Here is a 26,882-nt window from a genome sequence, read left to right on the forward strand (position 1 = left end):
TGACAGATCTATAACACATTCTTCTTTGTGAATTTGGTCAGGTCGCCCAAAAAGTTACATATTGCAGCTTTAATAGGCCAATATTTTTTACACCTCAAATAGTGTCAAGGCTCCTCACTGGCTAGCCTACGTCTGTGATGCTTATATCTTATTGTATTATCTTACACACTTACACACCGTAACACTTAACTACAGTGTTTTTATAACAGTGTAATTCTTGTTTTACAGTATGTTCAGTGTTACAAGATTATTGTAAATACGCATTGCTACACTGTATTTACAGCAGTAAAAAATGTTATATTGAGAGTTTACAGGTTTCCAATCCTGTGCCACCATTACTCTATCACAATTAGTGATGTGACTGATCGGTAACACCTCTGTTGTCAAAGCACTTTCAGAGTAGAACAACCTCTATGGAACAGAGCCAAACAGCCTGCTAGCTGTAAGCACAGGGAAACACACACACACTCACACCCTTTTTCACTCAGCGATTTGACAGAGATATAGGTTCAGGGCGTGCCGGACCCGTGCCGTGCATAAATCGGAAATACCAGAACACACACACAAACAAAAGTGTCCCCAAACTACTTTGTGGTGCTGGGGAATGCCCCTCTCAGTGGTTCCTTGCCACCATTGCCCCCAAATATATAATCTCCAACAGCAATATCTACTGAGATTTTTTTTTTTTTTTTTTTCCACCTTTATTTAACCAGGTAAACCAGTTGAGAACAGGTTCTCATTTACAACTGCGACCTGGCCAAGATAAAGCAAAGCAGTGCAATAAAAACAACACAGAGTTACATATGGGGTAAAAACATAAAGTCAAAAATACAACAGAAAATATATATACAGTGTGTGCAAATGTAGCAAGTTATGGAGGTAAGGCAATAAATAGGCTATAGTGCAGAATAATTACAATAGTATTAACACTGGAATGCTAGATGTGCAAGAGATTATGTGCAAATAGAGATACTGGGGTGCAAAAGAGCAAAATAAATAACAATATAGGGATGAGGTAGTTGGGTGGGCTAATTTCAGATGGGCTGTGTACAGGTGCAGTGATCGGTAAGGTGCTCTGACAACTGATGCTTAAAGTTATTGAGGGAGATAAGAGTCTCCAGCTTCAGAGATTTTTGCAATTCGTTCCAGTCATTGGCAGCAGAGAACTGAAAGGAATGGCGGCCAAGGAACAGTGCCTTGCAAAAGTATTCATCCCCCTTGGAGTTTTTCCTATTTTGTTGCACTACAACCTGTAATTTAAATGGATTTTTATTTGGATTTCATGCACAAAATAGTCCAGATTGGTGGAGTGAAATTATAAAAATAACTTGTTTAAAAAAATTATAAAAAATAAATAACTAAAAAGTGGTGCGTGCATATGTATTCACCCCCTTTGCTATGAAGCCCCTAAATAAGATCTGGTGCAACCAATTACCTTCAGAAGTCACATAATTAGTTAAATAAAGTCCACCTGTGTGCAATCAAATGTCACATGATCTCAGTATATATACACCTGTTCTGAAAGGCCCCAGAGTCTGCAACACCACTAAGCAAGGGGCACCACCAAGCAAGCGGCACCATGAAGACCAAGGAGCTCTCCAAACAGGTCAAGGACAAAGTTGTGGAGAAACTTTGAATATCCCACGGAGCACCATTAAATCCATTATTAAAAAATTGAAAGAATATGGCACCACAACAAACCTGCCAAGAGAGGGCCGCCCACCAAAACTCACGGACCGGGCAAGGAGGGCATTAATCAGAGAGGCAACAAAGAGACCAAAGATAACCCTGAAGGAGCTGCAAAGCTCCACAGGACCACTTTAAGCCATACACTCCACAGAGCTGGGATTTACGGAAGAGTGGCCAGAAAAAAAGCCATTGCATAAAAAAATAAGCAAACACGTTTGGTGTTCGTCAAAAGGCACGTGGGAGACTCCCCAAACATATGGAAGAAGGTACTCTGGTCAGATTAGACTAAAATTGAGCTTTTTGGCCATCAAGGAAAACACTATGTCTGGCGCAAACCCAACACCTCTCATCACCCTGAGAACACCATCCTCTGTAGCTCAGCTGGTAGAGCACGGCGCTTGTAACGCCAAGGTAGTGGGTTCGGTCCCCGGGACCACCCATACACAAAAATGTATGCACGCATGACTGTAAGTCGCTTTGGATAAAAGCGTCTGCTAAATGGCATATTATTATTATTATCCCCACAGTGAAGCATGGTGGTGGCGGCATCATGCTGTGGGGATGTTATTCATCGGCAGGGACTGGGAAACTGGTCAGAATTGAAGGAATGATGGATGGCGCTAAATACAGGGAAATTCTTGGGGGAAACCTGTTTCAGTCTTCCAAAGATTTGAGATTTGAGATTCAACTTCCAGCAGGACAATGACCCTAAGCATACTGCTAAAGCAACACTTGAGTGGTTTAAGGGGAAACATTTAAATGTCTTGGAATGGCCTAGTCAAAGCCCAGACCTCAATCCAATTGAGAATCTGTGGTATGACATGAAGATTGCTGTACACCAGCGGAACCCATCCAACTTGAAGGAGCTGGAGCAGTTTTGCCTTGAAGAATGGGCAGAAATCCCAGTGGCTAGATGTGCCAAGCTTATAGAGACATACCCCAAGAGACTTGCAGCTGTAATTGCTGCAAAAGGTGGCTCTACAAAGTATTGACTTTGGGGGGGTGAATAGTTATGCACGTTCAAGTTTTCTGTTTTTTTGTCTTATTTCTTGTTTGTTTCACAATAAAAAAATATTTTGCATCTTCAAAGTGGTAGGCATGTTGTGTAAATCAAATGAAACAAACAAAATCAATTTTAATTCCAGGTTGTAAGGCAACAAAATAAGGAAAATGCCAAGGGGGGTGAATACTTTCGCAAACCACTGTATATGAGCGTATGACAAGGCTGCAGCTGGGATTGGTCAACTGCCCATTTTGACCTCTACTGTGAAACTCATCAGGGAAGGATGAGGGATGATGAGGCGGTCACAGTCAGACATGGAGTTCCTGGGTGATTATAGACTCCCCTAACAGACTCTCTGTCTTACAGCCCACAGAGAGAAAACCCTCTCTGGGAAGTCCTCCAGCTGGAAAGGACTCTCAACACAGATGGGAGCCTGCAATGATCCGTATGGAGAAGTTATACCACAAGCCCTGTGGCTGCAAGACAAAACTGTAGCCAGCCAGGTGAGATACACAAACTCACCCGATCACACATACTTGCAACGTCTCTTCTTCTCTACATCTGTCTTTCGCACACATATGGAGATACACTCACACATCGTCAGAGAGGCTTGGTTGAGAGAGGGTTTGCATCCAGTGGCTATATCAGTGTGAGAACATCAAAATTATTTGGTGGTGCTGGTGAGGAAATTAACACATCCATCCACCATGTGTACATCATCAACCATTGTACACGCTGCTGAATCCGGCTTTTGACTGGGATGGTTACAGCAGAACACAAGTTTTAGAAGAATGGTGCCAAAAGAGGCAGGTGTCTGGTGGGCCCTAACGAGCTCTTTTCAATTACCCCATAGAGTGACGTCACTGGCTGTAACGAACTCCACTCCAAATGAGCTCTGCTACATTCACACACCCTATCTAGCGCTTGTTAATTTATTCAAGGCCAGGAGCAGAATGTCAGTGTGCTACTGCCCCCCTCCACCTCAGTCCCCCGCGGAGAGAAACTGTGTCATAATGCCGGACTGCTTTTCTCATTCAAATCACACTTATTGTCTCTGTAAACGACCGGCTCCGCTCTGAGCACACAGAACAACCGAGGCACTATACAGCGGCTGTATAAAATGAGTCCACCGACATAGGGCTGTGGACACTGGAGAGACAGGCTGAGAGAAAGAGAGGCCTGTAGCCCTGACAGTAGCAGTATAAAGGGTGGTAACAGGGATGTCTGCTCTGATTTCCATCATGTAAACATGATTCACAGTCTTATCTGCGAAGCATCAAGTGTAAACACACAAACAAACAAACAAAAAACTAACAAGAAGCACCCAGACACACTCCTGTCAGGATAACAAGGGGCTCATTGTCAGGAAAACTGTAGTCCACACTCTACTGTAAACATTTTGTTATTCTACAAAGATTGTTATCTGTTATTATCAAGTTGATAATAGCAGATCATATCAAGTAGTAGTGGCAAAGTTTTTTTTTATGGTAGAAGTTGACATTTCTATATATGGCTTTAATATTTCAAAATTGACTTGATTGACACTCAACATGACCTATGGAAAATGTAGGCTACTTAAAAAATAACATAATTCAGAAATTAGATATCTAACAGGGGGTCAACATTAATTCATGGATTTGTTGCATTGAGACAATTACAACTTTTTAATGTAAGTCTACTCTAGATTGGCTATTATATATCGATTACAATGCTGATAAAACTCAATATAAAGTGCCAGTATAAAGTGACTGGCTACATTCATGTCTTGATGTGCTGTCATATTAATTAGAGAATTTCAGTTTCTTTGATATAATTTTCAAGTGAGAGATAAGATGCCTCAATGGTACCTTTATCTGTCATACTCTTGAAAGACAACAAGACTGGTCTCTCCCTATATGTTGCTAATGACATTTTTTTTTTTTTTACTTTACCAAGTCCATTGAGGGGTGGCTTGCGGACTATTTGTCTTGAGCAGAGTGTAAGCCGTTACTGCAAGAGGAAAGGGGAGGAAAGGAGGGCGGAGTAATACCAAGTTGTTTCCCAGCGCAGACGTGAAGCTGAGAAGAAAAAAAAGTTTTTCAAAAAGTTCCAGGAGGAGACGCACAGCAGCGGTGTCCGAGCTGCGAATGCTAATACGGGATAGGACCTATACGATTTATACGCCGTTTTTACTTTTAGTTGATTAATGAACTTTTTGAAGATCCCAGACACTGCCTCTTGGAACTTTTATCTCTCGGTGAACTCAAAGGATGTATTACTGCTAAGTTAACACTTCAAAGAGAAGAGTTGGGACAAATTTCCACCGAGATGGGGGGAAATTATAACGTTTGGATATTTTTACCAATTTTATTCTTTGTCCATAATTGCGAAGGTAAGGACAATGCATTTATTTGACAGTCACATAAATTACAATTAATGTGTATGTGAGCATTATTCTAAATTTGTCTAGCAGACAAGTCTGGACACATTCTAGCTTTTTCTGGGTTTTTCCCCTTCAAAAATTGTTCACGTTACATTTTGTCACCTGTGCGCTGCGCAATTTAAATGGCATCAGATTATAGAATCATTGATTGAAGCACATGCCAGACAATTTGCTAGCTTCTCTCTAGTCTAGGCTACAAAGAAGCCGTTCACCTTGATTTTTAAAAAGTATTTTATTTATAAAAGCATGGTAGGTTGTTAGTGGCGTTCAAAGTTCGATTTCTAACAGGTTAATATAACAGGCTATCATAACGGGTTAATAACTAGATAACAAGCATTCGTTTTTGTATAGCCTACAGTAATAGGCTACATACCATGTATTTGCATAATGTTCTTTGTAGACTGGTGGTTAACAAGGAGGATTCTATCCTGGAATATTTGCCCCCTGAAGTTGTTCTAACTTCTAGCAGTGTTTGAGTGACAAAGCCCAATAGATTCAATGGAAGGACGTTAGGGGGTGTTTTGTGGAGGTTATTGTTACAATGTTACATCTTCTATTGTATGGGTGAGATTTTGTTTACAGATTGCACCCGATAACAGCAAAGAATCAGCTTGTCTCTGCGGGATTGGTATGCGTCTTTGTGGGTAACTTTGCGAGGCAGATCGCCACTGTGAGAAAATAATTACAAGCGATAGTATGGAGTGCCGCTGGCAGCGCTGTGCATGCAAGCCCGCTAGAAGGAACGTGGAATGTAACAATTGAAAGCAAGTTACTTCGGGCATTCTTCCACAAGTTGTAGGCTAGAAGCACGGGTTACTTACATAAAAACGGAATTCCGTATGTATGTCTTGTAGGAGATAAGTATTTTCCCTATTTCATTCAAGTCTACTATCCTCGTTCGTGGGGGTATAGGGTGAGATTTTTTTGTTAGTGAAGGGGGGTGATGAGCCAACTTTACCCCCTCCTTATCTGAACAAAGAGCTTTTAACAATTTAACTTTGTTGTTGTGAGGGATGGGATGAGTGCTAGAATATCATTTAACATAATTTAAAAAAGGTAATGTATCTGTCTATGCTGTGTAATAAGCTCCCGCATATGGCTCACAAACCTTTTGGATGGATGTTTGATAGGGTTGTGAGTTCCAGATCTGTTTGTGCGCGAAAATCCTTTGAACTAGGCCTACTGTTGAGAAAGTAACCTACAGGCCTATTTTGTTGACATCCAGTAAAATTAAATGTTATCTTAGCAAAAGTTGATTGGTTGTATACAGGGAGGCTCATCGTTGAACTCTGAATTAATTAATTATCTTGCACATTAATCAACTTGAGTCGGCTACATTACACTGTAATTAAGCAAATAATGGAAACTATTCATTGGCTTGTAGGCTATGCCTACCCTCAACGAAACGGGTTGGCAGATATTCTTATAGTTATCCCATATAGGCAATAATTAAAATATCAAACCTATTATTAATAAAGCAATTTTGGGTCTATGTGAAAGAATTTGAATCCTATCTCGGTTCCCTGTCTACACCCATCTCAGCATACATCTACGTTCAGTCGCAGATAACGTTATCAGCTCTTCCCAAGAAAGTAAACATAAGCGTACCCATGTAAGCGGTGTGTCCATAAAGTGCCATTTTAACGAGTGCGAAATGGAACTCTCTAGCCAAGAGCAACCTGTTTGAAACCCAGCACATGGCTTACCGGTATGTTGGAATGATTGATTCTGAACGGCGGAGAAGTGTACTTTGATTATATCTAAAAAATATATATATATATATATATATATATAAGAAACACACACAATGTTCCTACATGCCTGCTTCTCCTTCAACAAATGATATAGGCTGCTCTATCAAATGTCTGTAATGAATTAATATTTCAAACCTACCCTGAGAAAAGGGCCTGATCACCATGGGTCGGTCTCCCTTCATCTCTCCTTCCTCTCCACAGGACTCCGCTGCATGGATAAATACAGACCTTGTGACAATGGAGGAACGTGCATAGACTCACCCTCGCGATGCATGTAAGTGCAACATCATGTTTTATGGATCACACATGTACGAATTCACTGCAGGCCTACATTGTTCCAAATGGTGACATGATGAGGAGGAACTCTGAAAACAGTATAGGCCCAGGCCTATGAGTAGGCTATCAGGATTATTTGAGGAGTTATGGTGTAGAAACGGTTCAAGTAGGCATAGTTTAGTAATTTGTATCAGTATGCAGAACTTGTGTTATTTAGCCATGGTTAGTAAATCATTGCATTGCAAATTACTAGAGCTGCACCGTGCTCACAATGTGCTGGAACTCAGCCAAGTGCTGGGTGGTTATCGCTACATTATGGACAATGGCACGTGTTTACGGTGAACATTTTACACGTTTTATTAAATGTTTCAATCTGCAATCGAACCACTACTTAGGGTGTAGTGTGTGTTATGAACAATACATGGATACATACGAGACAGGTTGAATGGAGTGTTCCAGCCTGGACTTGTTTGGCTTGTGACACACTGTTCATTTGGAGTTGCACCTGTTGAAGAAATTACAGTATTAAACTGGTCATAGCATGACTAAGGTGTTCCTTATACGCAATTCGATGGATTGTTTCGTGACCAGCTGAATTAATTTCGCGAGTTTCCCATGGTTTTAATATCCGTGAAGTCGTGCGGTTCCAGTCCTCCAGAGCGAGCCCGGGCTGCTGTTTTTACTTTCCCGCCTGATTTTGACATTTTCTGTGTTAGCTCTCACCGTCATTCACAGTGATAAGGGGTCTTTGTTTTTCCAATAGGCGATGGGGTACGTGGGAAACAATCTCAGTAGTTAGGCTAAATACAGTGTGATGAAGCGAGGGGGCCATTAGGCTTTTTACCATTGGGCAAACTAAAGCCTATAATAAATTAGTGTTTAAAGTTGGACAAGAACTGAGAATTGGATGGAACAATAATGCTTGATTCCTTTGGTTTTACATTTGTCTGATGAGATTGGCTGACAGGCAGCTTCCCTCCACTACAGTAGTTTTTATGACTTGGTTGGTGACAAGACCCTCACCTTCATGATACGGTTGGGCTAAAGGCTATTTGACATCACAAAGCATCATTCCAATGTTCAGTAGAGTTTCTCAACCAGGCTGAATAGTAGCTCCGTATGTAGGCTAGGGATTGACCACTGATTTGACTAGAGTAGTCTATACTATAGTTGCTGCTTGCTTGGAACATTCCACACTGCTATCTCATTTCATTACTTACATCCCAGTTCAGATCTGTCTGAAAACATGGCCATTGTAAAAGATCAGTCACAGACTCACTGCATAAAGGTATAAAAGTGGCAGGCAGCGTCTGTGTAAACGTCATGTGCAGCCAGTAACCACCGATGACAAATCATTACCTAAGGCAGGGAAAGTGGTGGGTAAATGTATAATTGTGTTAATAGCGCCTCAAACTGTTCTTTGTGAGATGAGCTCTCTTCTGTTTTCAACCTGGTTAGACTATGGAGCAAAATACTTCTCAGTGTCTTCACATAACTCTGCTACCAACTAGCCTATGCTTCAACCTTCTACTGGTTATAATTGTATTATACATAGTTAAACCCTTGAACTTGGACCTAGCGTATTCATTCATCTCCCAACTTTAATGGTGTCTCTTCACTAGGTTAGTGTTTGCTTTTCAGAGAGTGTGTAGTGTGTTCATGCTTTGTGTTACTCAGCTTTTTGGCGCTGTGTGTCTATATGTATGGGGCGTGGAGGGCTATCCATTCATGCGTAATCACCCCTCTGGGTCAGTGTCAACAGCAAGACATAAGCATTTTTCTTTTACATGCGACTGATTGAGGGAAGGGAAGAGATTTCCAATAGGAAATCTAAATGCCATACCACACAAAATGGTAACACGTCCACAGCAAGGCCATGACCGGGACAGGCAGCATAGCCTCAGCCCGGCCAACAGGAGAGCGGAGCGGAGTGGTCAAACCAGTCCTAGACAGAGGCTACTGGAGGACCCACCTTACCCCAGCCCCATCCCCTGGGATCCCAGCGTAACTGGAGATCCACAACAGCAGAAAATATCCTTTCTTCCCACAGATACCTGACTGTAACCTGGCACCATCAGGAGAGCTAGGGCTGGGGAGAGGGTGAGAAAAGAAAGGGCACAGAGTGAGGGAGAAATGGAGAGAGAGAGAGAGAAATAGCAGATAGAGATAAAAGTGGTAGCTTTAGGATGAAATTGTAGAGAGCTGTTGAGACACGTGAGCTTTTACCTGAAAATCACTGAGGGCAAACTAGCCATTAGCTCAACCTGTTGATTTCTTACCTGACGTTTCAGCGCAGAAGCTGTTGATCCTTCTCTGAAGTTGTGCAACATTTACATTTACATTTAAGTCATTTAGCAGACGCTCTTATCCAGAGCGACTTACAAATTGGTGCATTCAACTTAGGATAGCCAGTGGGACAACCACCCTTTTTCCCCTCTATTTTTTTTAAATGGGGGGGTGGGGGGGGGGGGGGGTAGAAGAATTACTATAATAATAATAATAATAATAATAATAATAATAATAATATGCCATTTAGCAGACGCTTTTATCCAAAGCGACTTACAGTCATGCTTGCATAAATTTTTGTGTATGGGTGGTCCCGGGGATCGAACCCACTACCCTGGCGTTACAAGCGCCGTGCTCTACCAGCTGAGCTGTTATCCTATCCCAGATATTCCTTAAAGAGGTGGGGTTTCAAGTGTCTCCGGAAGGTGGTCAGTGACTCCGCTGTCCTGGCGTTGTGGGGGAGCTTGTTCCACCATTGGGGTGCCAGAGCAGCGAACAGTTTTGACTGGGCTGAGCGGGAACTGTGCTTCCGTAGAGGTAGGGGGGCTAGCAGGCCAGAGGTGGATGAATGTAGTGCCCTCATTTGGGTGTAGGTACATGGGTATTATTTTCCTCTGTTCTCAGGTGACAGTAATATTATATATTTTTGTATTGTCATTGTTACTGTCCCAGATTAAAATGTATCGTATGTCTGGTTGGCAAACATAAAGACATGATACTACTACTCTGCTCTAAGCATACCAGAACCATAAAGCTTTGCTCGCTCCCTGTTAGCCCTGTCTGTCTGGCCCTCTCATGGTTCACTGCTGTGGCCCTGTCTAAGGTGAATGAGCAGGGTCTCAGGCATGTGTAGTTGATAGCAGATTACAGGAGTAATCCTTCAGGAACCTGTTCCACCGTCTCACTGAGCCAGCATGACATGGGTTACTTCTGATAGGTGTAGGGGTGGCTGGTCTGGCTTGGCCTGGGAGGGACTACTAGGCTGATGCACCTGTAACACACACTACAACAATCCAAGTGATTTTTTATTCTTCTCTGTGAATCATGATACAGTATATTGGATCTAGTACATTGGCTTAAGGGCATGATACTCCCTGTTGCGTCATATTTCTCTACTCTTGATGCACCTGCTTACATCAACATCCTGGATGGTTGGGGAAAGTACAAAACATACAAAAATCATTGGACAGAATGTTGTTGTTCTCTCTGTCCCTCATTCTGTCTCTCTAAATCCCATAATTGAACACAAGGCCAAGGGAGAACAAAGCCCAGAGACAGACAGACAGATGTGTGGTGCACTTGATGGTGAAGAGGTTGAGTATCACAGAGAGAGTGGCCCTCTAGGTGAGCAGTCAGTTGAAGGGCCACGGGTCCCCTCCGCATTGCCCCTGTATGTCTGTGTGTAGATGGAATATGCAACGGAGGGGCCGCTGGAGTGCCGGCAGAGCCACAGGCCCTGGAGGGGCTGAAGGGGGAGATAATTAGGCAGATTGAGAGGGTGTCATTCAGAGCGGATCCAGCTGGAAGAATTGGGCAGGGGGTGGGGGACGGGGTGTGTGTGTTGGGGACAGCTGGTGGATGTTGTGATGGTAATCCAGTGAAGTCAGATCTTTGACAAAGGGTGAGCAAGCGTAGGGCCAGGTGCTGCCATTGAGCGGCCTGCTGGCCGCATGCTGGGAGAGACGGGCTCGTGCGTGGAGGAGTGGAGCCGGCCGGCGGACCAGCCCACGGGCCTCCTCTTCCCTGAACATGCTCCTTCTCTCTCTCACTGCGAAGGCAGCAACTATTGGGGATGAATGCTCTTTGTCTCTGTGTGTTTTTCCCCAGCTTCTCCAACGGTTTATCTATACCCTGTGTGTTGTGTCTCTCAAAGCCCACAGTGGTGGACCCCACTGAAGATTGCACAATGGCTTCAGATCCTCTGGGGGGGATGGATGGATCTGAACAATATGTTCTTCTCTCTCTCTCTCTCTCTCTCTCTCTCTCTCTCTCTCTCTCTCTCTCTCTCTCTCTGTCTGTCTGTCTGTCTGTCTGTCTGTCTGTCTGTCTGTCTGTCTGTCTGTGAGTCCAGGAGGATGGAGGGATGGAAACAGTGGCTCTCTGTATGTTATTAGTAGCTGTGATGTGACCTCAGTAGCAGAGTGTAGCAGAGTGATGTCTATAAATTGTACGTGTTGTGTTTTAATGACCTCCATGGAAGCTCCTGGCCTCTTAGGACATGATGAACGAGGGACAGTTTTTCAGTTTGATAGGGAACAGCCACTTCAGCCTGTGTGTGTGTTTTTGTGCGTGTGTGTGTGTGTGTGTGTAGGGTCTCTGTGTAGTAGGGTCTCTGTGTAGTAGGAGCTCTGTGTAGTAGGAGCTCTGTGTAGTATGGTCTTTGTGTAATAGGAGCTCTGTGTAGTAGGGTCTCTGTGTAGTAGGAGCTCTGTGTAGTAGGAGCTCTGTGTAGTATGGTCTCTGTGTAGTAGGAGCTCTGTGTAGTAGGAGCTCTGTGTAGTATGGTCTCTGTGTAGTATGGTCTCTGTGTAGTAGGAGCTCTGTGTAGTAGGAGCTCTGTGTAGTATGGTCTCTGTGTAGTAGGAGCTCTGTCTAGTAGGGTCTCTGTGTAGTAGGAGCTCTGTGTAGTAGGAGCTCTGTGTAGTATGGTCTCTATGTAGTAGGAGCTCTGTGTAGTATGGTCTCTGTGTAGTAGGAGCTCTGTTTAGTAGGAGCTCCGTGTAGTAGGGTCTCTATGTAGTAGGGTCTCTCTAGTAGGAGTTCTGTGTAATAGGAGCTCTGTGTAGTAGGAGCTCTGTGTAGTAGGAGCTCTGTGTAGTAGGAGCGCTGAGTAGTAGGGTTTTATGTGTTCATGTCTGCATTATTTTCAGTTGCCATGAGGAAAGAAAGACCTGAGCAAAATTCGGAGTTTCCTCATGAAAAATGCATCAGGTTCTGTTGAATGTGATTAGTGTCATTTGGATGCAAACCAGATAGACCAGGGATGGGTAACTGGTGGTCACTCAATTAGCCCTGGTCAGCAAACATTTTTTAGATTGTAAATTAGCCTTGCGGCAAGTTATCTGAACTTGTAGTAATCACGGTCAAATTACCGACCGGGTGGCCCCCATTGATTTTGTTAGTCAATCTCAGATATTGGCAAAATGAGAAGAATTGCAGGAAATTAACTCTAAAACTTCAAATTTCGCTTACGGCCCCCAAAAGGTTGCATGTGTGGGGATGGATGGGGGTATGCAGACCCGCGAGCCACTGCGGCCCCCAATGATGAGTTCAGCTTTTTATGGCCAGTACAGCACAAATGAACAGCGCCAATTCACTTTGAAATACTGTATGATGTAATCCAGTACAGTACCAATTCACCTTGAAAGAGAGATGTACTCACATTCCCCACCCACTGGGCACAGATGTAATTTCAATAACTAGTTTTGATGTACAGTTGGTTGAGTTGTCAGCTAACATGAAATCAACAAAAAATGTCACCATGTCATTGGATTTAGGTAAAAAAATAAAATAATCCCTTATGTTGATGACTTTTGGCGAATCCAATCAGTTTTCCACGTTGATTAAACATCATCACATTGATTTTGTTTTGTTGCAATTACGTGGAAACAATGTTGATTCAACCAGTTTTTTCCCAGTGGGCAGTCACGCAGTGACAGACAGAGCGAAGCAGGCAGACACACAGTTAGTTAGTTAGTTAGTACTGTTGCCCGGAGCACCTTGGGGATAGTAGTGTTTTCTCTGGTGTTTTCACACTGGATTAGAGAGGAATGCTTAGTAAGATTCCTCCTTTCCTTTCCCCTCTGCTGCTCTCCTCTCAGTGCATTGTCCTGCTCACCTCCAGCCCATTCACCACTGCAGTCATCTCAGGAATGCTTCAAACACCATGACCACAGGCTCTCAATTAAAACGGGATGTTTGGAATGACTGGTGGGATAGACATTTAGGTTCTCTCTGGCCAACATGCAGCGGGAGGATACCACAGATCACTCATGTCTGTTTGACAGGCAGATTGAGCCATCCCCAATCCGTCATGTCAGGAAGAGACCACTGACTCCATGGGTGAATATCAATTGTGTTTTCTTGATTCCTTGCATCCTCTTCCCTCACCTCCTCAAAATGCATCTAAGAGAGAGGATTCATGGAATCAAGTAAACACAATTGAGATTCACTCCCAAGGAGTCAGTGGTCTCTTCCCGACTTGAAGGAACCTGTGGATTCAGCTTGTTGGACCTGTAGATAAGATTTGAGGTGGTTGTATATCTAAGGGAAGTTGAGCTGTATTTATCTGAGACAGTGGTGGTTGGGTCTGAACAGAGAGAGGAGGTAGGGGGTAGAAGGGGGTTTGTCCCCACTGCTCCTGGGTCATGGGGGCTGGAGGAGGACTGGGGGCTGTGGTTCCCAGGCCCTATCAGAGGAAGTGGTGCCTTCTGACCCGCTGTCATACACACATCCTGTCTATCTGTGCAGCTTAAAGCAGCTTACTCACTCCTCACTGCTCTCTGCCCTCCTCCTCCTTGATCCCTCCATCCACACTGACCACAATACCACCAACAGCTTCCCCTATGCAATCATGTTACTGCCACCACTCATCATCAGGCATTATGGTACAACTTGCCTGATAGTTTTTCTCATGTGAACCCTTCATGTTTTGTATTTGGAATCTCTACTAAGAACAAACCATGACTCACATGCACACAGACACAGACACAGAGACACATACACTCAACTGAGCTAGATAATAATTGTCAGACTGTCCATTATTGTGTTGCCCAAAGAGGAAGAAAATATGCAATGAAGTCCTATATTATTACTATATTATGCTTCAGTCCCTATATGTCTAAATCTCATGCTTAGATAGGGATAGGCCTTCCTCTGATGTCTCATCCCCTGCTTGTTTATCTTTCTGCTGGGAGGCTTCTAAAGAGACATGTAATTGGAATAACTGAGGTTGAGCCTTCAGTCCTACAGCCCAAAAGATTGAAAAAAAAAAATGTATGCACTCACTAACTGTAAGTCGCTCTGGATAAGAGCGTCTGCTAAATGACTAAATTGAAAAAAAATAAAAATAAATTGAGATTCCTCCCCATGTTTCCCTCCCTCTCCTCTCAGACCCAGACTAGCTGAGGAGAGGAAGGAATGGGTCCTTCCCTCAGACGACCAGAGGAAAGACAAGCACACAACACAGAAATGTGTTAATGTAGCCGTCAAGCAACAGGGTGCATTAAAGCTGCAATATGTAACTTTTTGGGCGACCCAACCAAATTCATATAGAAATCTGAGTTATAGATCTGTCGTTCTCATTGAAAGCAAGTCGGAGAAGCAATAGATCTGTTCTATGTGCGCTATTTCTATGCTTCCCGCTCTTAAGTTTAGTTGTATTTTCGGTTTTGAGCACCAGCTTCAAACAGCTGAAAATACAATATTATTGGTTATGGAAAATATATTTCACAGCGGTTTAGATGGTACAATTATTCTCTACACTATACGTGCTTGTTTTGTCACATACACTAAAATTAGGCAAACTATTAGAATTTTAGAAACCAGGAAATGGTGGAGCTGTTTCTGCTTAGTGCGTCTTTAAAGTAAATAGAAACCAGGTTTGGTTACAGAGAGATACAAGTCAAATCCCGTGTTGTCGAGTCTTTGTTTATAAGATGTTAGAGGAGATAGGAGTGAGGACCTCACCCTTCATCTTAAAGTTCTCCAGCGGTTTATTGGTGAGAGTGCTTGAGATAATGGACATTCTTTGGCCCTTTTCCTAGCATTCTCCCACAGGTTTCACTGTGGAAAATAGTCCTCCTGTAAAAAGGTCTGCTCTGTGCTGGTCTATTTGGTTTAGATTCCAGATTCTAATCCATCAACCTGTCTTCATAAAAGCTTTTGTTTGAATATATTGAAATCCATTCATTGCTCTCTCCCAAAGTCATTGTGAAATGAATGTTCACTGAGGAGTAGGATAGCTAACTATGATAAATGAACTTGGTCTTTGATTTGGAACACATGCTGTCTCATCATCATTAGTCACATTTAGGCCTGGCTATACGTTATTCCTGAATGAACTTGGAACCATCACAGTGAGAAAAAGTCAATATATTGAAAGGGAAGTTCTATCATTTCATAATGGGGAATCATTTCTTGAGAAACTCTGTGAGGAAGTTGATTTTGGAAGTTGTCTTTTATACTGTAAAAATGTCATTCCCTTTTATTGTCTCAGGCTCTGCAGCAGTCTGGTTCAGTTTAGGTGGTGGGGTGGGGTTCTGTGGTGGAGCACATTGAAGAATGCTTTGGAAGACCTCAACCCTGGGATGCATGTGATGTGGTTATGGACGTCTGCTTTGCTATTCAAACTATTTCAGGGATTTTAATGCCGAAGAAAAGATGTTGACATTTGAGGTATTTCTTCAGATGTCAACTTTAGAGTGTTGCATTGATAAACGGTGACTTCTAAAGAATCAGTGTCTTTATTCCAGTTTAATGTGAGGTAAATGTGTGTGTTTACTGCATTACTGAGCCCTTATTTACACAATTGCAGACATCTGTCACACCAAGGTACAAAAATGCACCATGTCCATGCAGTCTTCTGACCAGAGAAAACCAGGAGTTACAAAGAGCATTGAGAAGCCACGGTAGTTTGAAGTACACTGATAGGCCCATGTGTTCTTGTCCTCTCGGGGGTTAAGAGGGTTTAGTGACAGCTTTTTTCTGGTCAGATTCATATTTGCTTTTCTCTAAGAGAAGGTTAATTGTCTTAATGTTCACATGGTTAATATTCATGCCATGGAGGCACTCCACAAACCTCCCTCTGCTTATTTCAATACCTCCATTGTCTGTCGCCAAGCACCATTGTTCAATAAAACTTTTGACTTTAAACTGGGAAACTCTCATACATTATAGTTGATCATGGTCATTTTGTTTGATCTTGTCACTAACTGAACTCTAAGTTACCTGTACATACTGTATGCTCTCCAGAACTTTACAAACTGTCCTCACGGAACCCTGTGTCACTCCCAACCGCCCCCCTCACCTCTCACCCTCTCCCCAACCATGGGTTACTGTTGCCAGGCTACAGCTGAGATCTGTTGGTCCGTATAAGCTCAGGCCTGAAAGACTGGCTGTTTGGGTCACTGTCCCTCCTCCCTCCACTCCGCTCCAACCCCCCCTCACACAATGGAGTTCTGACTACTTTAGCTCTTTTATTTGGCCCACAAAACGCTCCCCTACCCCCAATCTGTTGGCTCCTCTCTGAGAAAGAGGAGAGCAGGGAGAGAGAGAGGAGAGGGGGTGTTGGGGGGAGGAGGATCTGTTCTTGTTGGCAGTGTGGTGTCAGTATGGACTCTCACAAAGAAATGGAGCTGCTGGTTCCTGGTGGTGGTGGTGGTGGTTGGGGTTTGGCTGACGGGTGCTTTGCTGTGGGCAGGACACTGCCTCAGAGGGACTTTTGTTGGAGGTTACAAAATTCCCATACCTTCATAAATTCCTCCCGAAGCAAGTTCGCAAACAAGGGAAGGAAAAAACTTCCATGAAAGTTCTCAGAAGTGTAGAGGTTGGAGATTCCTTCCTTCCTGCTGAAGGGGATGACAAGATGGTGGCCCTGCTGTGCTGTCTATCCTGTTATTGTTATTGTCCATTTGTCTTGTATGGGCTTTGGTTGGTTCACAATACCTGTGGAATAGGGCACCCTCTGAGTGGGGATCAGGCCATTCATCCATACTTGTTGCTCTGTGGGCCGTGACCTTTGGTGTATCGAACCGTGTCACAGATTACTGCGTGACGTCCACAGGTGAGCTGGCCTACGACCCCAGGCTGGGTGATGTATTGTGTTACCTGTCACAATGACCCACAGAGCAGAAAAAGTGTCTTTGGGCTACAGTCACACACACTGGCTGAACGGAGGTGTCAGGATTCACACACATAAATCACGTCTCCTTTATCTGGAGAGGAACACACTCTCAGCCTGAACACAGAGGAAATCACCAAACGTCAAATCAAATCAAATTGTATTTGCCACATGCGCTGAATACAACAGGTGTAGACATTACAGTGAAATGGTTACTTAAAAGCCCATAACCAACAATGCAGTTTAAGAAAAAAATTAAAATAGCAAATAATTAAAGAGCAGCAGTAAAATAAAATAACAGTAAGGAGGTTATATACAGGGGGTACTGATACAGAGTCAATGTGCGGGGGCACCGGTTAGTCGATGTAGTTGAGGTAATATGTACATGTGGGTAGAGTTAAAGTGACTATGCATAAATAATAAACAGAGTAGCAGCAGCGTAAAAGAGGGGGTTGGGGTGGGGTGGGGTGGGGGGGCAATGCAAATAGTCCGGGTAGCCATGATTAGCTGTTCAGGAGTCTTATGGCTTGGGGGTAGAAGCTGTTAAGAAGTATTTTGTACCTAGACTTGGCGCTCCTGTACCGCTTGCCATGCCATAGCAGAGAGAACAGTCTATGACTAGGGTGGCTGGAGTCTTTGATAATTTTTAGGGCCTTCCTCTGACACCACCTGGTATAGAGGTCCTGGATGGCAGGAAGCTTGGCCCCAGTGATGTACTGGGCCGTACGCACTACTCTCTGTAGTGCCTTGCGGTCGGAGGCCGAGGAGTTGCCATACCAGGTGGTGATGCAACCAGTCAGGATGCTCTCGATGGTGCAGCTGTAGAACTTTTTGAGGATCTGAGGACCCATGCCAAATCTTTTCAGTCTCCTGAATAGGCTTTGTCGTGCCCTCTTCATGACTGTCTTGGTGTGTTTGGACCATGATAGTTTGTTGGTGATGTGGACACCAAGGAACTTGAAGCTCTCAACCTGCTCCACTACAGCCCAGTCGATGAGAATGGGGGCGTGCTCAGTCCTCTTTTTTTTCCTGTAGTCCACAATCATCTCCTTTGTCTTGAGCACGTTGAGGGAGAGGTTGTTGTCAAACGTCTGTCACTGCTTTTCAACATGTAAAACATAGGGTCTTTGCGGCAGGTCTGTCTGGGTGCCTTGATGTTATTCAGAAATTTCCTCCATAAAGTGCATAATGTTGGAGTAGCTCAATCTCATTGTCAACTGTTTTGTAATTTCTCAGTGGATCCCCAGCCCTGTGATGGGCTCACCATACTGCCTCCCTCCTCTTCCGGCAACTAAGATTGGTTGTAAGTTCCTGCCTGTGTTTGGGTGTGTACTGTGGTGTTTCTTTGCATGTGTGAGCACATTTTACCACGTGAGTATTTGCATTGTTTTTGTTGTCATTGGTGCCCTTTTTGTTTGAAGGTGTAAAATGTAACTAAATAAATTCACTGTTGCTAATCGAAGTCATTCCAAAGGGTAGGTTTAACAGATCCATTGCATGTGAGTGTTTGTGAAGGAATGTCCATATCTCTGAGTGGCGTGTGCATGCGTTTTGTTGGTGTTCGTGCCTCGTCTCCCAGCCAGGCAGAATAGCACCATTGTTCTAGCTAGAGTAAATTAAAGCCCTGGCAGAGCGGACCAACACCAGACAGCCTGAGTCCCTCTGACAGATGTGGACAGATGCATGGCGCTGGCTGGGGCTGAGTGGGGCTGCAGAGGAGATTACCCTGGCTTCTCTGGCCATCCCCTGGCCCCGGCCGTGCAGCACCCCACAGACCTCCCCCTCGTCTGGCTCTGGCGCACTCTCTTCCTCAAAGGTCAAGAGTCAGCCCTCAGTAAATCTTGACAGAGGTTGCCTGGGCCGTTGCGCAACACCTCCCCCCTACACACCTGCTGTCTCCACATCCTACCACTAAACACTTAACACTCCCTGGCTCCGGTCGAAGGTCCAACACTACAGCAGTCTCAGCAGACAAGGACTTTCACTACAGTGGTGGAATCCAGATGGCTGTAAAAGTCTGAACTAAACTCCCAGATTCTGATAAGGCTGCCTGACTGAACCACAGGTGCAGGACAAAATAGCGTCCTCCACAGCCACGAGACTGATAGAACCCTGGTTTAGTTATGTGTTATGAGAGTAGCATGTTGACAATGGCCAAGGCCCTAGACAAAATAATGTGTGTTTTGGCTGCTGGACTCTGTGTGTTTTTAAAGGAAGGCAAACAATCTCTCCACTGCATTCCCTCCTGCTGCTAACGCTGCTGCTGCTCAACCACAGACACACACACACACACACACACACACACACACACACACACACACACACACACACACACACCTAATACATTCTCACAATCCAGTCATACTCTTTTACCCTTATTTCCTGAATTCTAACATCTCTCAGTCAGTATTATCCACACATTATGCAACTCTCTCCAGTCGTCGGTTGAAATTCTCCTCTCTCCCTTAAACTTTTAACTGCCGTTTTAACAGAATAGAAGTCAAAAAGATTTGAGTGTGACTGCCCTGGTCTCATTCACTGTGCCCCAGACAAACACACACACATACAGTCTCACATCTGCTAGTTTCTAGAAGTAGCTGTAAGTTATTCCGTGTCTGTCTGTCTGTCCAGAAGAGTTGTGAAGGCCTTTAGAACAGAATAACAGGCTGTAAAGATGGCTGTTCTGCCGTTCTTTCTTCAGCGTTTTAAATGGCCACAGCACAGAATGGCCTCAGAAGAGTTTGAGTGTCAGTCTGTGTTGTTAGTTTTAAAACCTCCAAGCTGTTCCCCTTCCCCTCCTCAGTCCGTCCAGACCTCTCTTTGTGCCGACGCAGCGCTGTCCGCGTTTCATTTTCTTCCTGGGTGACACCCTAGATTCCAGACATAGTTAATTTGCCTCTAAATAAACCCAGCCAAGCCATGACAAATAGCTAAGGGGACGAAGGCTTGGGAGGGAGGGGGGGTGGTGTGAGGCGCGTGATTGGTGGGGTGTCAGGGCTTGCTCGTTCGTCTGTGAGGTTTCCAGGGCAACAGGGATATGGGATTCAGAGAGAGTGTTTTCAGAGCAGGAGACGAGGGATTACAGGAAATATGACATGACATTCTCTCTGGACCAGATCCCCCTCTACACCCCACCCATACCCTCCAAAAGACATTCTCTCTCCAACAGAATCCCCCCAACCCCCGCCTTCCCTTCCCACAACCATCCACATCCCCCGGCCAGCTCCGCCCCCTCCTTTCCACAGCCTGACTGACATTATCATCACAATCAGACTGGTGACCTTTGACATCTGACCTACCAGCGTGTGAGTGGGTTCATAGGGAAAGCCAGGCCTATGTTGCAGGAGCTTTGGGACACGGACGAGTAGCCGTGGAAACTAAGCGAGCCAGCGAGACCTTTCCCCCTCTCTCTCTCTCTCTCTCTCTCTCTCTCTCTCTCTCCCTCTCTCTCCCTCTCTCCCTCTCTCTCTCTCTCTCTCTCTCTCTCTCTCTCTCCCTCTCTCTATCTCTCTCTCTCTCTCTCGCTCCCTCTCTCTCTCGCTCCCTCTCTCTCTCGGCTGCATATTGATGTGGGTATGCCGGCCTCTCCGTGCTGAGCCCTGTGGCTTCTCGGTCTCGCCATTGTCATGGCAGGTATAAAAAAAAAACTCAGAACACTGAGCAGTCTTGTTTTTAGGAAGCAGAGCAGAGCAGCCAGTGGAATACAGTGTAATAGACACAGAGACAGAGAGCAGTCCGGCTCAGTATTCAGCACACAGAGCCTGGTAACCCACAAGAAGAGTGCCCCCTATGGTTCAGTACAGCTCCTCTCCCTGCACTAGCCTCAGGCCCCCCAGTCAGAGAGCATAGTCATAAAACCAGATTGAGGGAGGAGAGAGAGAGAGAGAGAGAGAGAGAGAGAGAGAGAGAGAGAGAGAGAGAGAGAGAGAGAGAGAGAGAGAGAGAGAGTAGGCCACAAAAGAAGCACAAAAAGTAACAGAGAGGATCTACCTCGGTCGATGTAATGGCGGCCCTCCTGCAAACAAGACGAGAAGAGGAAAAGCCATTGTTGTTTTCTGCCCGGGGGTTATTTTACAGGGAAAGATGAGAGCGGGCCCCGAGGGAGGGCCAGCGCCCAGCCATCACTGCCCTGTCATCAGCTTCAAACGACCTGTTTGAAGTGGGAGCCAATCCCCATCCCTATCCCGGCTCTGGGCTCCCTGTCCCTGGGTGGATGTAGGGTTACCTACCTACCTACCTAAATATCTACCTACCTACCTACCTACCTACCTACCTACCTACCTACCTACCTACCTACCTACCTACCTACCTACCTATCTATCTATCTATCTATCTATCTATCTATCTATCTATCTATCTATCTATCTATCTATCTATCTATCTATCTATCTATCTATCTATCTATCTATCTATCTATCTATCTATCTATCTATCTATCTATCTATCTATCTATCTATCTATCTATCTATCTATCTATCTATCTATCTATCTATCTATCTACCTACCTACCTACCTACCTACCTACCTGCCTGCCCACCTGCCTCCTGCACTGCCTGCCTGCCTGCCTGCCTGCCTGCCTGCCCTGCCTGCCTGCCTGCCTGCCTGCCTGCCTGCCTGCCTGCCTGCCTGCCTGCACCTGCCTGCCTGCCTGCCTGCCTGCCTGCCCGCCACTCCTGCCTGCCTGCCTGCCTGCCTGCCTGCCTGCCTGCACCTGCCTGCCTGCCTGCCTGCCTGCCTGCCTGCCTGCCTGCCTGCCTGCCTGCCGCCGCCTGCCTGCCTGCCTGCCTGCCTGCCTGCCTGCCTGCCACCTGCCTGCCTGCCTGCCTGCCTGCCTGCCTGCCTGCCTGCGCCTGCCTGCCTGCCTGCCTGCCACCTGCCTGCCTGCCTGCCTGCCTGCCTGCCTGCCTGCCTGCCTGCCTGCCCGCCTGCCTGCCTGCCTGCCTGCCTGCCTGCCTGCCTGCCTGCCTGCCTGCCTGCCTGCCTGCCTGCCTGCCTGCCTGCCTGCCTGCCTGCCTGCCTGCCTGCCTGCCTGCCTGCCGCCTGCCTGCCTGCCTGCCTGCCTGCCTGCCTGCCTGCCTGCCTGCCTGCGCCTGCCTGCCTGCCTGCCTGCCCTGCCTGCCTGACCCTGCCTGCCTGCCTGCCTGCCTGCCTGCCTGCCTGCCTGCCTGCCTGCCTGCCTGCCTGCCTGCCTGCCTGCCTGCCTGCCTGCCTGCATGCCTGCCTGCCTGCCTGCCTGCCTGCCTGCCTGCCTGCCTGCCTGCCTGCCTGCCTGCCTGCCTGCCTGCCTGCCTGCCTGCCTGCCTGCCTGCCTGCCTGCCTGCCTGCCTGCCTGCCTGCCTGCCTGCCTGCCTGCCTGCCTGCCTGCCTGCCTGCCTGCCTGCCTGCCTGCCTGCCTGCCTGCCTGCCTGCCTGCCTGCCTGCCTGCCTGCCTGCCTGCCTGCCTGCCTGCCTGGCTGCCTGCCTGCCTGCCTGCCTGCCTGCCTGCCTGCCTGCCTGCCTGCCTGCCTGCCTGCCTGCCTGCCTGCCTGCCTGCCTGCCTGCCTGCCTGCCTGCCTGCCTGCTGTCTGCCTGCCTGCCTGCCTGCCTGCCTGCCTGCCTGCCTGCCTGCCTGCCTGTCTGCCTGCCTGCCTGCTCTGCCTGCCTGCCTGCCTGCCTGCCTGCCTGCCTGCCTGTCCTGCCTGCCTGCCTGCCTGCCTGCCTGCCTGCCTGCCTGCCTGCCTGCCTGCCTGCCTGCCTGCCTGCCTGCCTGCCTGCCTGCCTGCCTGCCTGCCTGCCTGCCTGCCTGCCTGCCTGCCTGCCTGCCTGCCTGCCTGCCTGCCTGTCTGCCTGCCTGCCTGCCTGCCTGCCTGCCTGCCTGCCTGCCTGCACTGTGCCTGCCTGCCTGCCTGCCTGCCTGTCTGCCTGTCTGCCTGCCTGCCTGCCTGCCTGCCTGCCTGCCTGCCTGCTGCCTGCCTGCCTGCCTGCCTGCCTGCCTGCCTGCCTGTGTCTGCCTGCCTGCCTGTTGTCTGCCTGTCTGCCTGCCTGCCTGCCTGCCTGCCTGCCTGCCTGCCTGTCTGCCTGCCTGCCTGCCTGCCTGCCTGCCTGCCTACCTGCCTACCTATATGGCTCTGCCTGTCTGCCGATATATCTACCTATCTACCTACCTACCTACCTATATATCTACCTATATATCTACCTACCTACCTACCTACCTACCTATATATCTACCTATCTATCTACCTACCTACCTATATATCTACCTATCTACCTATATATCTACCTACCTACTTACCTACCTACCTATATATCTACCTACCTACCTACCTACAGTGGGGAGAACAAGTATTTGATACACTGCCGATTTTGCAGGTTTTCCTACTTACAAAGCATGTAGAGGTCTGTAATTTTTATCATAGGTACACTTAAACTGTGAGAGACGGAATCTAAAACAAAAATCCAGAAAATCCCATTGTATGATTTTTAAGTAATTAATTTGCATTTTATTGCATGACATAAGTATTTGATCACCTACCAACCAGTAAGAATTCCGGCTCTCACAGACCTGTTAGTTTTTATTTAAGAAGCCCTCCTGTTCTCCACTCATTGCCTGTATTAACTGCACCTGTTTGAACTCGTTACCTGTATAAAAGACACCTGTCCACACACTCAATCAAACAGACTCCAACCTCTCCACAATGGCCAAGACCAGAGAGCTGTGTAAGGACATCAGGGATAAAATTGTAGACCTGCACAAGGCTGGGATGGGCTACAGGACAATAGGCAAGCAGCTTGGTGAGAAGGAAACAACTGTTGGCGCAATTATTAGAAAATGGAAGAAGTTCAAGATGACGGTCAATCACCCTCGGTCTGGGGCTCCATGCAAGATCTCACCTCGTGGGGCATCAATGATCATGAGGAAAGTGAGGGATCAGCCCAGAACTACACGGCAGGACCTGGTCAATGACCTGAAGAGAGCTGGGACCACAGTCTCAAAGAAAACCATTAGTAACACACTACGCCGTCATGGATTAAAATCCTGCAGTGCACGCAAGGTCCCCCTGCTCAAGCCAGCGCATGTCCAGGCCCGTCTGAAGTTTGCCAATGACCATCTGGATGATCCAGAGGAGGAATGGGAGAAGGTCATGTGGTCTGATGAGACAAAAATAGAGCTTTTTGGTCTAAACTCCACTCGCCGTGTTTGGAGGAAGAAGAAGGATGAGTACAACCACAAGAACACCATCCCAACAGTGAAGCATGGAGGTGGAAACATCATTTTTTGGGGATGCTTTTCTGCAAAGGGGACAGGACGACTGCACCGTATTGAGGGGAGGATGGATGGGGCCATGTACCTACCTACCTACCTACCTACCTACCTACCTACCTACCTACCTACCTACCTACCTATATATCTACCTATATATCTACCTATCTACCTACCTACCTATATATCTACCTATATATCTACCTACCTACCTACCTACCTACCTATATATCTACCTATATATCTACCTACCTACCTACCTATATATCTATCTATCTACCTACATACCTACCTATATATCTACCAGCTACCTACCTATCTACCTATATATCTACCTATCTACCTACCTACCTATATATCTACCTATATATCTACCTACCTACCTACCTACCTATATATCTACCTATATATCTACCTACCTACCTATATATCTACCTATATATCTACCTACCTACCTACCTACCTATATATCTACCTATATATCTACCAGCTACCTACCTACCTACCTATATATCTACCTACCTACCTACCTACCTATATATCTACCTATCTACCTACCTACCTACCTACCTATATATCTACCTACCTACCTACCTACCTACCTATATATCTACCTATCTATCTATTTATCTACCTACCTATATACAGTTGAAGTCGAAAGTTTACATACACCTTAGCCAAATACAGTTAAACTCAGTTTTTCACAATTCCTGACATTTAATCCTAGTAAAAAATCCCTGTCTTAGGTCAGTTAGGATCACCACTTTATTTTAAGAATGTGAGATGTCAGAATAATAGTAGAGATAATGATTTATTTCAGCTTTTATATCTTTCATCACATTCCCGGTGGGTCAGAAGTTTACATACACTCAATTAGTATTTGGTAGCATTGTCTTTAAATTGTTTAACTTGGGTCAAACGTTTCGGGTAGCCTTCCACAAGCTTCCCACAATAAGTTGGGTGAATTTTGGCCCATTCCTCCTGACAGAGCTGGTGTAACTGAGTCAGGTTTGTAGGCCTCCTTGCTCGCACACGCTTTTTCAGTTCTGCGCACAAATGTTCTATAGGATTGAGGTCAGGGCTTTGTGATGGCCACTCCAATACCTTGACTTTGTTGTCCTTAAGCCATTTTGCCACAACTTTGGAAGTATGCTTGGGGTCATTGTCCATTTGGAAGACCCATTTGCGACCAAGCTTTAACTTCCTGACTGATGTCTTGAGATGTTGCTTCAATATATGAACATAATTTTCCTTCCTCATGATGCCATCTATTTTGTGAAGTGCACCAGTCCCTCCTGCAGCAAAGCACTCCCACAGCACCCCTGGAGTAGGCCACAGGAAACCTGTTGTTTACCTCACCCTACCTGCACACTTTTAGGTCAGGTTGTAGTCGTCCATTAAGATGGTTACTGGAAAACAACAACTAGGAAGAGGTCCAGGAAGCAGAGCCATTTATTTCTCACCTAGTCTTTACAATCGTTCCAAAGCAGCTCTCAGAGTCAGTGAAATGTTGTTGTTTTAGTGGTGTCCTGGTTCCTAATGTCTGCATCTCTCATAGGTCAGCTATGTCACAGGTGGTCTAACGTTGTTGACAAGCTTTCGTAAACTGCTGGTTTTGGGCGTGCTTGTTTTAACGTACGAGGGGAAAAGTGAGAGCTGAAGTGCGGAAAAATAGTAATGGTGGAAGAATGTGAACTGGCATGGAGAGAGTGATGCTTTCCAGCTGGGAACAACAGAGGGAGAGGGAAATGGAGAGAGTGCATGTCTTGTCTTTTTCAGACAAGAGAGAAAGACAAAGAGTGATGGCTTACATCTGTTTCCGAATTAGAAATAGTGTGTGGGAGGGTGTGTAATGTGTGTGTGTGTGCTTGCTTTGTGTGTGTGTGGGAGGGTGTGTAATGTGTGTGTGCTTGCTTTGTGTGTGTGTGGGAGGGTGTGTAATGTGTGTGTGTGCTTGCTTTGTGTGTGTGTGTGCAATATAAATAATCTGACTGAATTGAACCCACCCAGTCCAGGGCCAAGGGGACTGACTCCTTCCAGGGTGTGAGTCAGAGTCAGGGGCGCCTGCCAAGGTGTCTGTCAGGTGGTGGGGGTAGGAACATGGTGGGAACGGGGTTGCCTGCCTTGCTTTTGGCTGGAAATCACACTGATGGTCTGCTGTCACTCTGTCTGTCAGTCTAACCTAGGGTCTAACAAGCTGTGTTCCGTTTTTCTGTCCAGATGTCGGCCGGGGTACATCGGGCCTCTGTGCCAAAGCCTGGACCCCTGTCACCGGTCGCCATGTCTCAACGGAGCCGCCTGCAAGAGCCAGGTGGCCAACGGAATCCCACAATTCACCTGTGTGTGCCAGAGAGGGTTCAGAGGTACATATG

The 26,882-nt window shown here is 46.1% G+C and overlaps 1 protein-coding gene across 1 annotated transcript in view; it reads left to right on the forward strand.

The window, feature by feature from the left end:
- Positions 1 to 4,790: 4,790 nt before the first annotated feature.
- LOC121550867 (neurogenic locus notch homolog protein 2-like) overlaps positions 4,791 to 26,882 on the forward strand; it is a 41,875-nt gene continuing 19,783 nt past the window's right edge. Inside the window, 3 exon segments of the mRNA XM_041863262.2 lie at positions 4,791 to 5,063; positions 7,070 to 7,142; positions 26,731 to 26,873. Coding sequence (XP_041719196.2) covers positions 5,000 to 5,063; positions 7,070 to 7,142; positions 26,731 to 26,873 — 280 coding nt within the window. The 5' untranslated portion in view covers positions 4,791 to 4,999.

Source organism: Coregonus clupeaformis, chromosome 35 (genome assembly GCF_020615455.1).
Source record: "Coregonus clupeaformis isolate EN_2021a chromosome 35, ASM2061545v1, whole genome shotgun sequence".
In the NCBI taxonomy this organism is placed as follows: Eukaryota; Metazoa; Chordata; class Actinopteri; order Salmoniformes; family Salmonidae; genus Coregonus; species Coregonus clupeaformis.